The sequence below is a fragment of the Eleginops maclovinus genome, chromosome 4 (assembly GCF_036324505.1).
Source record: "Eleginops maclovinus isolate JMC-PN-2008 ecotype Puerto Natales chromosome 4, JC_Emac_rtc_rv5, whole genome shotgun sequence".
NCBI classification, from domain to species: Eukaryota; Metazoa; Chordata; class Actinopteri; order Perciformes; family Eleginopidae; genus Eleginops; species Eleginops maclovinus.
The window spans coordinates 10720085-10735668 of NC_086352.1; the positions used below are offsets into that span (position 1 = coordinate 10720085).

At 40.0% G+C, this 15584-nt stretch overlaps 1 protein-coding gene across 1 annotated transcript in view; it reads right to left on the reverse strand.

The window, feature by feature from the left end:
• The window catches only part of LOC134863818 (protein unc-13 homolog C-like), a 93587-nt gene that overhangs the window by 31335 nt on the left and 46668 nt on the right, over window positions 1-15584 (reverse strand). Inside the window, 3 exon segments of the mRNA XM_063882541.1 lie at window positions 6955-7040; window positions 9181-9314; window positions 14750-14878. Of these exon segments, the coding sequence (XP_063738611.1) occupies window positions 6955-7040; window positions 9181-9314; window positions 14750-14878 (349 nt within the window).

A 15584-nucleotide genomic window follows, 5' to 3' on the forward strand; every position in this document is an offset into this window, starting at 1 on the left:
GAGCCCAGAGAGACACTTGCTCAAACACATAATGCATTAGGACAGCTTATACTAACGTGAGGTTCCCCTCTGCTAAAGAATACCAAAAAAAGCGTTATTTTAAAATGAAAATACAGTTCCACCATTTTCAACCCTATCAATGTGAAAAGCCATATTGCGTGCTGAGACACAAAGAGATTTGAATTCAAAGTGAATAGCTATGCTGAAAACTGCAAATAGGCTGACCCAGGATTCACTATCAGCTAGGGGCAGGCTTTTTTGCATTGTAATATTATGTAAAAGATTCAGATTGTAACACGTGAGTCAGTGATTTAGCTTCACATGGTATATCTTAAGTTACATAACGTCAACAGTAAAAATAATTTAGTTTCACATGCGACACACACACATACCCTCTGTGTTATTCCTGTGTTTGTTTGACCCATTCACCATAATACCCCTCCCTGTTGCTCTGAGCCTCTGACGCAGATGGGATATTATTGGAGTTACTGAAAGTCCAGTGAGTCTAAATACTAAAGGGTGCCCTGTGTGTATATCAAGACATCAATGACCACTCCCCAAGCGGCCCGGGGGTAACACCGGGAGGAAAAAGTAATTAGAAACTAACGGTTGGAGGACACAACAGCTTATTTAAATCACACTGCAGGACAATACACAACCTTTAGTGATGCCAGGCCCCGTAAACAACTCCTTTCTTTGGGAATGAAACTCCCCTTGCAGAGGTATATTCATTGAAATTCAATTAACATTTTCTATGGAGAGAAGCTGTTCCAACAGACTGAATATAAGTTAATGGGCTGCTGGAGCACTGGATCTTTGATGACAAGCTCCAATGACCACGGCCATTAAACAGCTACACAGTGGAAATACAGCATATACTGTAAGAGTTCATCACAGAAGTACTCTGACGTCCAGAAGGAGCACTAGTTTGTCTCCTCTTAATTAGAAATTGTTGCCAAAACACAGTTAAGATAATGATATTAACCCTTTATTAAGGCACACTTTTGATTTAGCTGACGTTTCCTCCCTTTTTAATCAGCCAGTGATGTTATTAGTCCATCTTATTTGGAGGTGTGGTGAGCTGCCTCCACACTATTTGACGATGTCAATTTATTGAGTCTGAACTTTACAAAGTATGTGACCTTTTCTGTGTCACAGAAAATGAAGGCCATGATTAATATGTGTCAAACTCTATTAAAACTACAGAGTATCAGTTGGAGTGTTTATCTTGAAGTTAAAATAATGAGCGAGAGGGAGAGATCTTACAGTAGCTTTACTCTAACAGTCTCATTCTCCTTTTTTCTGGTTTCAGTTTTTATCTTCTCTTCTTGTCTTCCCCCTACCTCTCTCAGTCACTCTCCTTCTCTCTCTCCCTCTATCTCTCTCACACATTCACACAGCGATGCTAAAATTAGCAGCATCCACTTCTGCACCAGCTCTAGCACCGAAGGCCTCTGAGCAGGAAGCAGAGGATGCATCAAAGACTTCATTAAGTAATGCACATGCACTTGGTGCATGCAACTCACACACACTAATACAAACTCCTCTTTTATTCTCATTCAATCTTTAATACTTGCACGCACAAACGGAGAAACACAGACCAACAAAGCAGGACGTTCTGGCCCGCCTCCTTCAGGGTGTCTGTCAGCCGACTAACCCGTTATGTGTATGCCTTGTTATGTAAGCAGGTCACTCCAAGTTACTTCCATGTGTCTGAATAAAAAAGAAAGGCAGCAACCAGGACTGTCTCTGTATACCTTCTCCTATTACCTCATTATTCTCTTTAACAGTGTATAACTATATGATACATGCACAAATAAAGGAATATGTGCATTCACACTACAAAAGATGCAGAAGTGAGCTTGCACACACGTCCCTTTGTGCAAATCTCTGCTGTTTTTTTACTTTTCCTCCCAACACACACACACAACCAGGAGACCAGGAGGACTCAGCGATCAATTGCCGGTGTTCCACCAACTAATTTCGAGCTGTTAATGAGCAGCTGAAGGATTTTTTTTAGTGACTGATCATTGTAGAAGGCAGGGAGTTATAAGAGTAATTAAATCCTTTGTGGTGACTAATTTTTTATCCAATAAAGTTTTCTCCTGAATCACTAATCTTTATTTCTAGAGTTCTCACACACACATGACCAAGCTAATGTAAGGAACATTTACCATTCCATTAAAACTCAGCGAGCCCCCTTTTCTTACACAGCTCGTTTTACTCTGAGTGTCAATGTTATCAATTCCTGATAGAGAATTAATTAGCTGCACTAATATCTACCTCTGGAAAGAGACTGTAGCCACCTTGTTCAGCAGCATAGATAATTGTGAAAGTTTGTGAGGCCTAAAGTCTTACTGATTTATAGTGAAATAAACATTCACTGGCTGTACTATACACTTCTATACACATTACCATTTTACTAAGGTAAGGAGGCCAACATTTTAGCAGCAGAAATGTTGCTACAAGGTGTATTTCCTAACAACAATACATAATGCGACATGAACACAAGTCACTTTTTCATCCGCTTTACTGATATGTAGCTACACTGGTTACACAGCAGCAATTTATGTGAAGTTTAGAGGACAGGAATCCTGATATTAATGTCAATGTATCATACATTCAAACGTTTTAAAGATTTGAATCACTAATATATGCTGCAACAACAACTATACTCATATACTGTGTGTGAAAGGAGAGTAATAGACCTCCACAGTATCAGCAAATAAAAGTGGGCTCTGCTTTGCAATCTGCCATTGGCACCATCTGCTTTATGTGGTTTTATAATCCATACAGTAAAACACATTATGTGGTTTATTGTGTTAATGTTTGCATCACACTATTATGCAGTTTATGAGTTCTCATACTGTCCTTCATTTAATTAGCCTGTCTTGACGGGCAGTAGGACCAACAAGAAATGAGCAATAAGTCATATAAAGCGCTCCTTTGAGGAACATGACAGTCATGTCCTCCTCCTGGCACGTGTCGCTGTGGGCGGGCAGTGATGAACTGACAGGACGAGGCAGGAGACCAAGCAATGGATGGGGGTTCAGACTCAAGGAGCGAGAAATAGGGTGTATGTGACTGAATGCATCCATGATTCTTGTCTCCTTTTGTTACATGGACACCCTCAGGCAACACACACACACACACACACACACACACACACACACACACACACACACACACACACACACACACACACACACACACACACACACACACACACACACACACACACACTGTCCAATCCTGCAGTTTCAGCAGTCAGTAACACCTTAGGTGGTCACGTGCCAAGCCACCCTGACTCATGCTAACACACACAGAGTCAACATTGATCTGTGTGCCAGTTCTATCTCTTTATCGATCCACTTATCCTTTTATCATCCCTTATAAAAATAAAAAGGGGAGAGATCAAAAATAGTTATGGCACTATCATGAAACAGCAGAAGCCTTGTAATCATGTTCAATTAATCAAGCCGCAGTGATGTTTTCGTCCAGGTTCACTCAACCAGTCAGTGGTTTAATAACTCCCATAATAAACATGTGCACAAGTAGTGTTCACTTTGAGATATGTTGTTGACCATCTAAAGAAATGAGTGAAAGAAGTGAATGAAATGTATATCTTTTACACTATTCTGTACTATTTTACGTAATATAATCAGATGCTGAAATGTGCAATGTGTCGTCTGTTCTCTACACTTGTTTAGATTTTTGGGTATTGGATAGCAAGGCTAAAAACGTGTTAATTCCCTATGGAAAAGGGTGAAAATAACTTCCATATATGCTCTTAACATGCAGAAAATCTGTCCAATGTTAAATGTTTTTGGGTCACACTGTTAGTTAAAGTGATGCAGCTAAAGCTTTCAGCATACAACAAACCTATTTTATGTCTGGCTGTCTGTTTGTGACAATATATAAAGAACTCATGTTTTATTTCTACAACTTTGGAGTAGTATCATTACTCAAACAACACTGCTGGATTAATAATGAACATCACCACCGACATGAGGAAGAGGCTACTGCTAGTCGTGACAGCCAGATTTTTTCAGTAAATCTATGCCATGCTACCAGAGTTATTTCTAAAAGGATATAGGGGATGTTAAAATGATACATGTGGAATCGTGAAAAAGGTTACGATTAGAGATATAATGTACAGTAAATCTCAGTTCCCATAATCCAGACATCTTCTTGCGGCTTTATAGCTGCTCATTAAGTCCCTACAGAAATACAAATCCATCTGTGCACACACTTCTTTCAAGCTGCAGGTTTTATTGAAATCTGATTCATGGCCACATTCATATGCATATATAGTCCCTGCACATAATGTATCCAAGGGCGGATCCCATTTCAACCCGCCTCACATATATGTGTACATAATCTATACCTGCTCCATATGCATGTGTGGGTATATCAAGGCACCGCAGTTTGCATTGGCACATGGTTACCATAGTAACCTCAGATGGCTTAGCAGAGAGAGCGATCGGTATTTGCTGTGTAGATGAGGATAAATCACCAATAAGCTCTTTCGGTTTCTCCTCTGCCTTTTTTCTCTTACACACTCTAAAGAGCATTCCCAATCCTTGACCTCAATCGGCTCCCTGCTTTTCTCACCGCTTCACCTCTTCTGTCATCATGAAAGCAGCTGATATCAGGCCCTCTGTCATGCTTATTTTAACATCCAGGTGGTTCACAGGTTTAGCAAGAAACAGGCAAAACATATCAGAAAAAGCCCCTGCATCAACCTAACTATTCTGCTGGGGGCGGCAGATAAAAGCACCACAAAAAGTCCGACTTGGAATCGATCATCACAGTGAGAATAATCTGGTAAACATGAGCGTTAGTGTGCACTGCATACTAGTGTCATCCTGCATGATTTCTGGGTAATAAAGCTCAAGATGAGCAGGAGAAAGAGGAGATGGTAATTGAAGTCAAAACCCAAGTTTGTTCACATCTGCCTCCCTGTCAGCCGAGCAGATCTGAGATTTATTGCTTGATCACTGTGAATTTCAGCTGTCTTTGGAATCAAGACGTATCGTGTTGACAAAATGTATAATAAACTATTGAAGACTACAAGAATCCCAAATGTGAAATACATTTTGCAGCACATTTGCTGTTCAAACTGGGCTGCTATGGAATGACGGATTTACACTCTTGAGTAATTAGCAATATTGGAAGAAGTTGATTGATTATTTGGCCCGTGCTAGTTTACAGACTGTAAATCACTCCTTTCATATGGTGAAACATTCATTTTTGTATGCCTTTATCCTAAGGGCCATTCTTCTTATTTACTAATTGCATTATGTAAGACTGTAATATAATAAGCTCAGTACTTACTTTTGCGGAGGCTGCTGTGCTGGAAGGAAAAACTTTCAAACTGTTTGACTTACAGTAACTTGTTTAACTACTTAGCTGCCCAATATAGGCTATAATGGGTATAGGTCCAATAAATGAATATACTACTGAAAAAACCCTGTAATTGCTAACTGTGTAAATTGTAAATGTCCCTTGAATAATAAAAAGTTGATCAGTTCCAACATACTGAATATTTGGTTTCATTTAATTAAACAATACTAATTAGAAAGGCAAGTGAGACTGTCGAGCTGGTTCTCTTTGATAGATTAAAATCAGAAGCTGGCGAACACAACTTCAGGAAATGGGAGATCACAGCAACATGTACAATTACTAAGAGCAGTAAAACGAGTTTAGGTTTTTTGGTCACTCTCTAAGAAAATTAAAAAATGTACAAGTAAAATACACACCTCAGAAACCCTTAAATGGACTGACTGATGTAAAGATGCAAGACCTACGGTGTTACAATGCAATCTCAGTCAGTAAAATACCAAAATCTAAGAAATTGGCTTGAGGGAGCTCAACATGGAAATAAAAACAGAAGAATGGATCAATGGAAGGAGTTTGGATGGACACATATAAGCTCCTACTTCATTACACGTAAAATAAAGAGTAATAAAACAGTTTCACAACAATCATCAGGAGTTTAAGAACATCTTCATACACATTTTGTGTTTTGTGCTATTCTCAAAAACACAGTTTTCCAAAGATTTGATGTGAAAATATTGCAATATATCGCCCTGCTTACAGTTCCCTACCAACACAAAGCCCAAGCAATCACGGTGACTGATATGTGGGATTGCAGATTCGAGCCACACACATTGATCACATGCAAGAAGGAAATAACAAGGAATTGGTGTAAAGACCCTTCAGCTTGGAGTGAGAGAAAATGTATTTGTGAGGAAATGGAAGAAATGGATGATTTATGACACAGTGGGAATTGCACAAACAGTATCTGATTTACCACCATGGCGGTTTGGTTTCTACTTTCCATTTACTTTGTTTATTTGTTTTTCTTTATGGGGGTACAAAAGTTAGGAGGTAACATACAGAATACTGTTGGGTCTACGCTCAAACAAACACTCCAAGTTTCCAACAAGAACACGTTCTTTGGTGATTTTCCTCTTATCTTATATCGTGAAAACAACCGGACCACACACAGGAGCTCACCTTTACACAGACAAGGCAACTTGTTTCGATTATACCATGAATCAATTGTTTATCTTGATTTAAAAAAGACACAGTTTCTCTTTAATGATCAATAAAGTGAAACCCGCGGTGTGTAATGCAGATACTCATTAGAACTGACCACAGGCAGCTGATAAACAACAGCACTCGGGTAAAAGGCATACAGCACAGTAAAACGTATTCCTGAGTAGGACTACATTGGGATTAACTGCTAATTAGAAAACACCTAACAAGCAGCTCCACATTCAACGAGATGCAAAGTGTACGCTATCATTCTTCAGCAACATTTTTGTCCTTAGCTCTCATTTACTCGCTTAAACACACACACACACACACACACACACACACACACACACACACACACACACATTCCCTCGAGCAAGAGATAATTGTGTGATCAGCAGCATTACTTACCTTCCATTGCATACTTCATATCCAGGGCAAAGAGGCTCCACATGATCTCGGCGCTGGTCTTGCCTGCATTCAGCTCCTGTGGAAACCTGGTGGAATAGAAACAGATTCCAATCAGACTCATTTCCCTATAATGACACGCTCCACTGGGTGGCCTGATGGGTTGGCCCAGCCTGAATCTCTAACAAACGACTTTAACAGATGTGCATCGAGACATGGTTGGCGGATCTCATAATCTATTAATCCGCCATTATTTGGAAACCTGGTTGAATTTTGGGGAGATCGAGATGTATGCACAGGGTTTAAAGATGAAAAAGTGTAGGAGGAAGTGAGAAAGCATCAGAAAAAGGGACAGTGAGGGAAAGGGCGGCCACCCATTTGCAAAGTAATCTGCTATTTTGAATGCCTATGGATTTTTCAGTCAAAGCTTGAATGTGAGGTGTCGATGGTTCAATTATCCGTATCCTCAGATAGTGATGGGAGGACATTCAAGGATGACAGGGCATGGCCTGAGAGAGGTGATTATCTGGTTTTACTTTGCCAGAAAACGCCCTGTTTGGAACAACAAAAAACACACCTTTGATCGACCATTTTTTAAACTGAAACAGCGATCATCTCGGACTGGAAAATGACGAATGCCAACGAACACACACACCTTCCTCTTTCCTCCCAAATCTCTGGCACATCCATTTACGGCGGAAACGAAGATGTGTGCTCCCATTGGCAATTTGACAGAGAAAAATAATCTCCAGTAACCATTGCTCCCCCTTTCATCTCAATCACTCTCTAAATCTTTTTTCAACTTCTGTGATTTCCGCTGTAATCACGCACACACACACAGTGCGCTGTGGGAGGGGGAGACAAAAATCATAATGACAAAAATGTAACATCTGCAGCTTCTCGGCATGCCTGTAGAATGGATGATTTACAATCTTTTCTATGTTGTGAAATAAATTATTGTTTACATCCGCCTGATGAGTATTCACGGGAGTAATCTCTAAAGCTTCTTATCCTTTACATTTTAAAGAACAACTGCAGCATACCAATTTTATATTTCTAATCAGAAAACAAAGTCTGTAGATCAGTCTTTGTCTAGAAGATATCTAGGCTGCATTCCAAAGTAAATATCCTCATGGGCAGGGAAACAGAGTCACATATTAACAGTTTTCCCTCTGGCAGCAGCTCCCATTATTAAGGACACAAGTCCACTCCTGGGTTTATAGTGAAAAGGCATAGGAGATGCTGTCTCTCTGTAACTTGACCAGGGGAATGTGGAGGAAATGGGCATGAATATTGCAAATCTATCATTAGACAGTGTAAGAGAGAAGGCTCAGGGCATAAACAGAGTGTTAATAAGCATCGTAAATCAGCGAGGGAAGGAGAAACGAAACAGGGGGACTCGAAAATGGGGGGATGTATGTGTGAGCGAGACAAAGAGAGAATAATATGCTTCATCTTATTTCTTCTAATGTGCGCTCCGCCAGGAAGGAAACAAACACAAACGTCCCCCCTCAACACCACCACCACAACCAGACCTCTATTTCCCATTCTAAAAAAACAAATCTTTCATCTGTTATATAACTCTGCAACACTGCAATCCCATTTTATCCATCCATATTATGGCTCACCATAAAACAAAGCATTTCTTACAGTTGGCTTCTCTGGCTGCCTCAAAGCCCTATTGCGCAACACTGTGCTCATTCATGTCTCCAAAAGCAGGAAAGCATTTTTATTTATTTACAGGAGAAGTTTTTTTTGAGCTTTCCTTCACATTCTCTAAAACAACCACACGTGATGAATAATGAAGCCTGATTTGCCTTTAATTAAGCCAAATAAATACAGAAATACAGTAAAAATTTAACAAATCAGTACATATTAAATCAGTAGAGCCTTATTAAAGGCACATATTTATTTATCTTGGAGTATTATTACTTCAAACATTTCCTTTTCACACTGATACTACCTTTACAACACATCAATCATTGGGTTGAACCCTACACAATGAAGCTTTAGCAAAAGCAACAAAACTCTGCTTTTTCTTCTTCTTTTTAGTCATTTATACCTCTGAATTCAATAGGATCAATAGCTATATCTAAATAATATAATGTAAACACGATGATCAGCAATGCATGTGTAATGAGAAAACCAAACTGCTTACCACCAAAAGCTGGCGTAGCAACTAATGAAGTGCGCGTTGCTTGATAAAAAGCATTATAAAGGAGTACATACTGGTTAATGACTGGGGTGTAAGCTGTCCGGTCCTCATCGATCACAGACACCATTAGAGTGATGAGTTTTGGCCAGAAGTCCAGGTTCTTTATAGACGGACCCTGCTCCTCTCGGGGGATGTCCTGCTTCCGGCTCTGCAAAGAAGGAAACAAAGATGGCGAGAGTCAAATATTGTCTTCAGTGTATGGTAAATGGCTGTTCCCTTGTTTCATGTTGGAGTTGCAAATAGAGCTTATATTAGTGATAATAAACTCACATTTTAACTGAACTGAATAAGTTAGCATTATAGTAGATAACGATCGTGTAAGGACAGTAAAACAATAAAACTGAGCCTCAATCATAAAACCAGATTCCAGATGTTATGTCATGAATTCAGAAACCTTTTTTTTATCCTTATTTTAGTCAATCATTTTTCAGTGATGATCAAAATACATTATCATTCATGTGTAAGTATCGGAGGCCTCCATTACCGCATTATATTCAAATTACCGCCACACTTATAGAAAATACAAAGTGCATGTTATCCAGCTTTACCATCTGGAGTTTTATTTTGTTTTGTTTTATAGAGTAACCAGCCAACCTGCCAACCTGGAGAGCTGCAGGCTGCACACCTTTATCTCCTCAGGTAAACTGACACTGTGCCCTGCTGGCGTGTGGAAAAAAACTACTGCCATGTGCAGCATATCGTTTTATTGTGTTTGCCAATAGCATGTTGGAAAAGGGCACATTAATGACTGAGCTGTTGAGTTTATGTAGCTCCCAAACAACAGGATTTGCCAACACTGAAATGTTTTAAGCTTTGAAAGTGTAATCACCCATCAGTAGTGTGTTTGTGTGGGTGCGCATCAAAGTGTGTTGCAGAAATCTCTGTGGCTGTCCTGGGGTGACGGGTGTTAAATATGAAATTTTTCACTGACCCTGCCTTCTGCTCACCCCACACTGAGTGTAACCATACTGATCTGCAGTCAGCTAGTAACTGTCAAAGTCTCTCGCTCTGACACTAACATGTTCTGCAGAACGCAGGCTAGGCCATGCACACCGAAAACACAGAGCTTAGTGCACTCACTGGTCAGCCTTACTGACAGAAGTGTTTCTCACCCCACACACACACACACACACACACACACACACACACACACACACACACACACACACACACACACACACACACACACACACACACACACACACACACACACACACACACACACACACACACACACACACACACACACACACACACACACACACACGAAAACATGCGCTTATGCAAACTGACAATGATCTAAAAAGGAGAAAAATGTGAATTGCATCCTCTTGAGAGGCTGTGTGCCTACAGTTGACAGTCATAGATTATAATGTGATCTATATTCCCCCTATGACGAACCCTCCCAAGAGGACGCAATACACATTTTCTCATTTGGTGTATGTAACTCTAAAGCAAAATGTTTACTTGATGAATGCTGGTGAAAAGGAAAATGTGTTAAAAATGAAACATGTTCCAATCAGTTATTGAATAATTTAGGTTGAATTATTTAACAACCTTAAGCATATTGACTTTGCACTGAGCAGACGCTGTAGTGAGAGCTTGAAATGCAACATGAGTTAATTTGCCATTGAGTCAATCCTTAAAACTTAGTCAGTTCATAGAATAATCAACTTGTATGTGATAACGTTGATTGACGTTTTTTAAATCCTGTGATGCGAGGCACATATTGCAGCTGGAAGAGCGACACAATTTAATCTCACTGCAACAAGGAAGACAAATACGGCTTACAGCTGATTCTGTGACAGTAGATTGTGTCAGCCCAGGGTTCACTGCTTTAATCATTCGGGTTTGGGACTGCAAAAGTGAAATCTATCCTCGTGTGTGCCATCGTCGGGAAAACCGATTAATAACATGGGCGGTTCCATCCCAGACATCATATTGATCAAAGCTCATGAATTTGTCATTTGCATATTCCCATCCTTGCTATGTATCAACACATGAAAAATTAAGCAGTTTCCAAAGTGGAGGCAAAAGGGAGCTCTACATGTAATATAATCAAAGGCTGTGTTGGGGATTCACATAGAATGCATGTTTATCTTGATAGAGTAAACATCTACAGTATGCATTAGCAAAACCGGTAAAGTGGTTTGTGTGATCATAAATTAAGGCAAGCATCACCAGACCTAGACCTGCTTGTTCCATCCATCACCGATTCAAAATATTGAGAGGTTAACAAGTGTTTTGTAAAAAGCGAATGAGCGATTTATGAGTTTAGATCAATGCTTAAATCACTTTCAGCCCTGAACTCATTGGTAATGAAATGACAAAAGTGATGGTTACTTGGAAGAGGTAAAACTGCCGATAAAGGACCAGTACATCAAGGGGAACTAATATATTCAACAAGGTACGTTCCTGCTTAATTGGAGGCATGTGATAATAAAACAAGTATCTCTACAGGAGGTCGCTCGGCTATGCAAAAATCTGTCGATGGGTGTATCCTTGTGCGTGTGCGCGTGCATTGCTGTATGGATATGAAGGACACTGAAGGTTGTGTCATCCCTACTAAATTGAAAGCGCTATGCAGCGAGCTAAAATGTAGTGTGGACTCCCTTAGCTCATCTGTATTCACCTCAAGTAGGTACACACACATTGTTAAAGGTGATTAAGTGGCTTGCTGTCTTTTTACAGCCCTAACATACCCATGGGCTTCACTCTCAGTTGTACTAGGAGGTGAACACTGTCCTGAACTCACTACTCCAAGTGAATAGTGGTGGAGGGAGGACTAGCAGAAATATTCATAGAAATGCATCAGTCCTCTAGAGGGTAGATTGTGGTTTATGGTTATTGTTTAGCTTTTTCAGTCCCTGTGTGGGAGAAATCAGCATTACCATACAACTGCCTCATCAATTCTCACAATGTGACACAAATCTCTGATTGAAGGATGTTCTTGGAGCATGGAAAAATCCCAAGAGAAAGAGCTGTGCGTAGAACTGAAGCTGCGTTTAAAGGCCCAGAGAAAAAAGGTTGTTTGTTTAAGAATTGCATGAAAGGATATACACAAAGGCACATATTCTGAAGACAAACAGCATGCTCTTCAAATGCAGTTATCAACCAATTGGGTATTGTTCGCAAATATGTGATCATGGCGATAAGAGGGAAACTTATCAAATCAATTTGAATTGCCTGCTCAGTAACAAGTGGAGGAGTCTTCTAGCTCTTCTGCGTCTTTTCTTACAAACAGGCACAGTGGATCCCTGCTTTTGCATACCTGTCAACAAACAGCAGCCTCCCTCTTCATAACCAGATTGCTTCTATTCATCTGCCTACTTAAGCATGGATATTTGAATAATACATTCATGTGTGCATATACATGTGCATTTTTCATAGACGCAAGTGCATGCTACTTAGCATTTCTGGGCTGTGAACTATCCTTGCAGTTCCACATTCCGTCACAGAGCATTTTCCATCGCTCCTTTGCTCTCCTTTTATTTCCCCTTAGTCTAGCTCTTTTTTCCGCCAAAATGTAGGAAACCGTTAAGCTACATTCCCCTTTACCCTCTTTCCCTCATTCATTTTACGCACAGACCGAGGCAGAGAGCTTTGTGTTATGTCATGCAATATGCCTCGTAGTGGCTGGGATATTTCCCTGCCTGCCTGACCATCGTGTCAGTGACTGTGTCGCCACACTCAGTCATCGTTAGCAACCGGAGAATTGGAGTGTGAATTGTTTTCTAACTGCTGAGTCAAAGGCTACCTAGTGTATGTGAACATAATAATTTGAATCCACAGAGAGATTTGCTTTAGGGGGAAGCTGATGTCTTTTTCTTCTGCCGTGTAGGACACATTGCTGGAGAGGCTGCCAGTTATGGAACTGTGGTGGAAGACGATGTAATTAGTGAAACGGTCTATCTCTCCAGGTTTGGTAATTGCTTACAAACCTTCAGGCTGTTTGAACAAAGGAAGCTTATTATTCAACTTTGAGCGGGCTGCACCCATTATCTTAAAGACATTATATTCTGAGGTGGGGAGACCATTCTCCTTGGGAAGTAAACCGTGAAATAATCAGGCGGAACTGCCTGATTATTTAACCCGAAAAGGCCAAATCAAGTAAACTCAATTCCATAGAAATCTCCCTGTGATCAGAGAAGCATGCCCTTACTTAAGAATGAGTAATGCCATGTTTCATGAAAATGTAATTAAGTGAGTCTGTGAGTTCTTTATATGAACACATGCCTCAGGCTGCTCATGGTATGCAAGTGATACATTATTACACGAGGACGCAGTATGGCAGCATACTCTCATGCTAGTTTATTTATACTGTCCATGTTCAAACTTATATTTTTGCTCATACATTATCCATCTGGAGCCAAAATAACTGTAAAATGCCTGATGCAGATGTACTGTCATATGTCTCTTCAAGGCCAGATCTCTCTTTCTCAGGTGGTTGAAATTTGAATGCCAAGTTAACAAAAAGCACATTTTAATTGTCTGCTTTTACAGCAATACGCAATACGTCTGAATTGATTCCAGCCATAGAAAGATTTTCTGTCAGTACAAAATGAAATGAATAGTGTTTTACGTGGAGTTTCTGCACCATTAATTAGGAGTTGCCCTGAAGTAATAACTCTATTCAATATTAATGACTTTTAAAGGTAACCAGTAATTAAAGGCACCCTTTGGGTTGTTCAGGTATTCTCCTATTTTATTTAGGAAGCCTACATCACCAAGCTTAAACTCTTCTTATTTTGCATAGGTGCAGGTAGCTCTTTCATAAAGACCCCATTAGGAGCCAGTTATCTAGTTAGCGTTGCCCATCAGCTTGACTAATTACCAGATGCTGAGATGCTAGTTTGTAGATGAAATGTGATTACATAAATCAGCAGAGCAGGTATGCTGTCAGCTGCCTTCATTAAAGTTAGCTTGATTATACTCTATTATTACACTGCTATTTGCATTTTATGTTTCTGCTAGATGAATGCTGCTGTTGTTTCGCACAGATAACCAATGTGTTGTTTTCTCTTTCTTTTAGCCATGGTAATTCTGTTGTATTGTTGTCTTGCTCAGCAGCAAACCGACAATAAAGCGTGTTGTTCTTGTTATCATACTGAGACATTTAGAAAGTAAAACCAAACAAACTTTACAATAACAATAAACATAAAGAAATATATTTTATTATTCTGCTCACCATTAGCCTGTGAACCATCCATAAAATAAAAAATCCTCTTGTTAGGAACAAAAACATTTTGAAACAGCTTGTAGATTGTTTTTGCTTTGGATGGGGCAGTAGTGGGTTGGGTTATGACTTTCAAGCCCAGGGAAGCAACAACGACATCAACCATAACAACAATAAACAAAAGAACACTAAAGCTGAACAGCGGAAAAAACCAATCTCATATTAAAAACAACTTCTACATTGCGGAAAACTGAGCACTCCAAGCAATCACGTCAACACCATGGGCAATATTGAGGTCAGCAAAAATCATGAAAAGTCACATCCATATGTTGTTCAATAAGCCAACAATGTCATTATGTGACAGGTCTAAGTTGAAGATTTGGCAAAATGATCGGAAAGCTGCTTACCTGGTCAAGGAGTTGGTTGTAGAGTTCATGACAGTTATCAAAAATGTATTTGTACGTGGAGTCCAGACACGCCTTCACGCAGTCCTTCACCACCATGCTGGCTCTCGGCGGACTCTGGAGCTCTTGTACCTGCACACGCAAGAAGCAAATACACACATGTCAATTGAAGGATTTTCAGTATCATAGCCGTTTATATTAAAATCATCCAATAACTAGAGATGATGTAGTCAATCCATATAAATGACATTTACTGTCTTGAATGAATTGTTATGATGTGCCATCCGTCAGTGAAGTGATAAAGTAATTACATCATATTGCACGTACGTTTAACATTATCGCTTGCTTGTGGAAAAAGGGCAACCTTCTTACATCCATTATGTATATCATAATTGACGTGGCCAGACATTTAGGTGTGTGTGCGCAGTATAGTAACAATGTAGCTCCGGTGTGTGAGCTGCTGTGCGTATACACGATGAAGTTCAGCATTGGAATGGCAGAGAGTGAAAGCATTGGTAACCTAAAGTGACAGATTTCATTCCTTTGCTCATAGCTGCCATCTTAGCTATGCCTCGGTGAACTAACACTACACCCCCACTCCAAGCAAAAGAGCTCTGAATAGAGCCAAGCTCTTCATATAGCGGCAAAAGTCAAGATGTAGTGTTGGGGGAGAGGGACAAGGGGAGGAAACAGGAGAGAGCTGGGAGCGTTCTAAACACAGAGGCTTACAGTAGTATGCAGGTCAACACCCGTTACACAAACATGACCCCACCGCATCAGCCTGTAGTCAAGAAATCGTGCAGCAAAAAATCATTTGGGTTTGAATGGTCACACACAC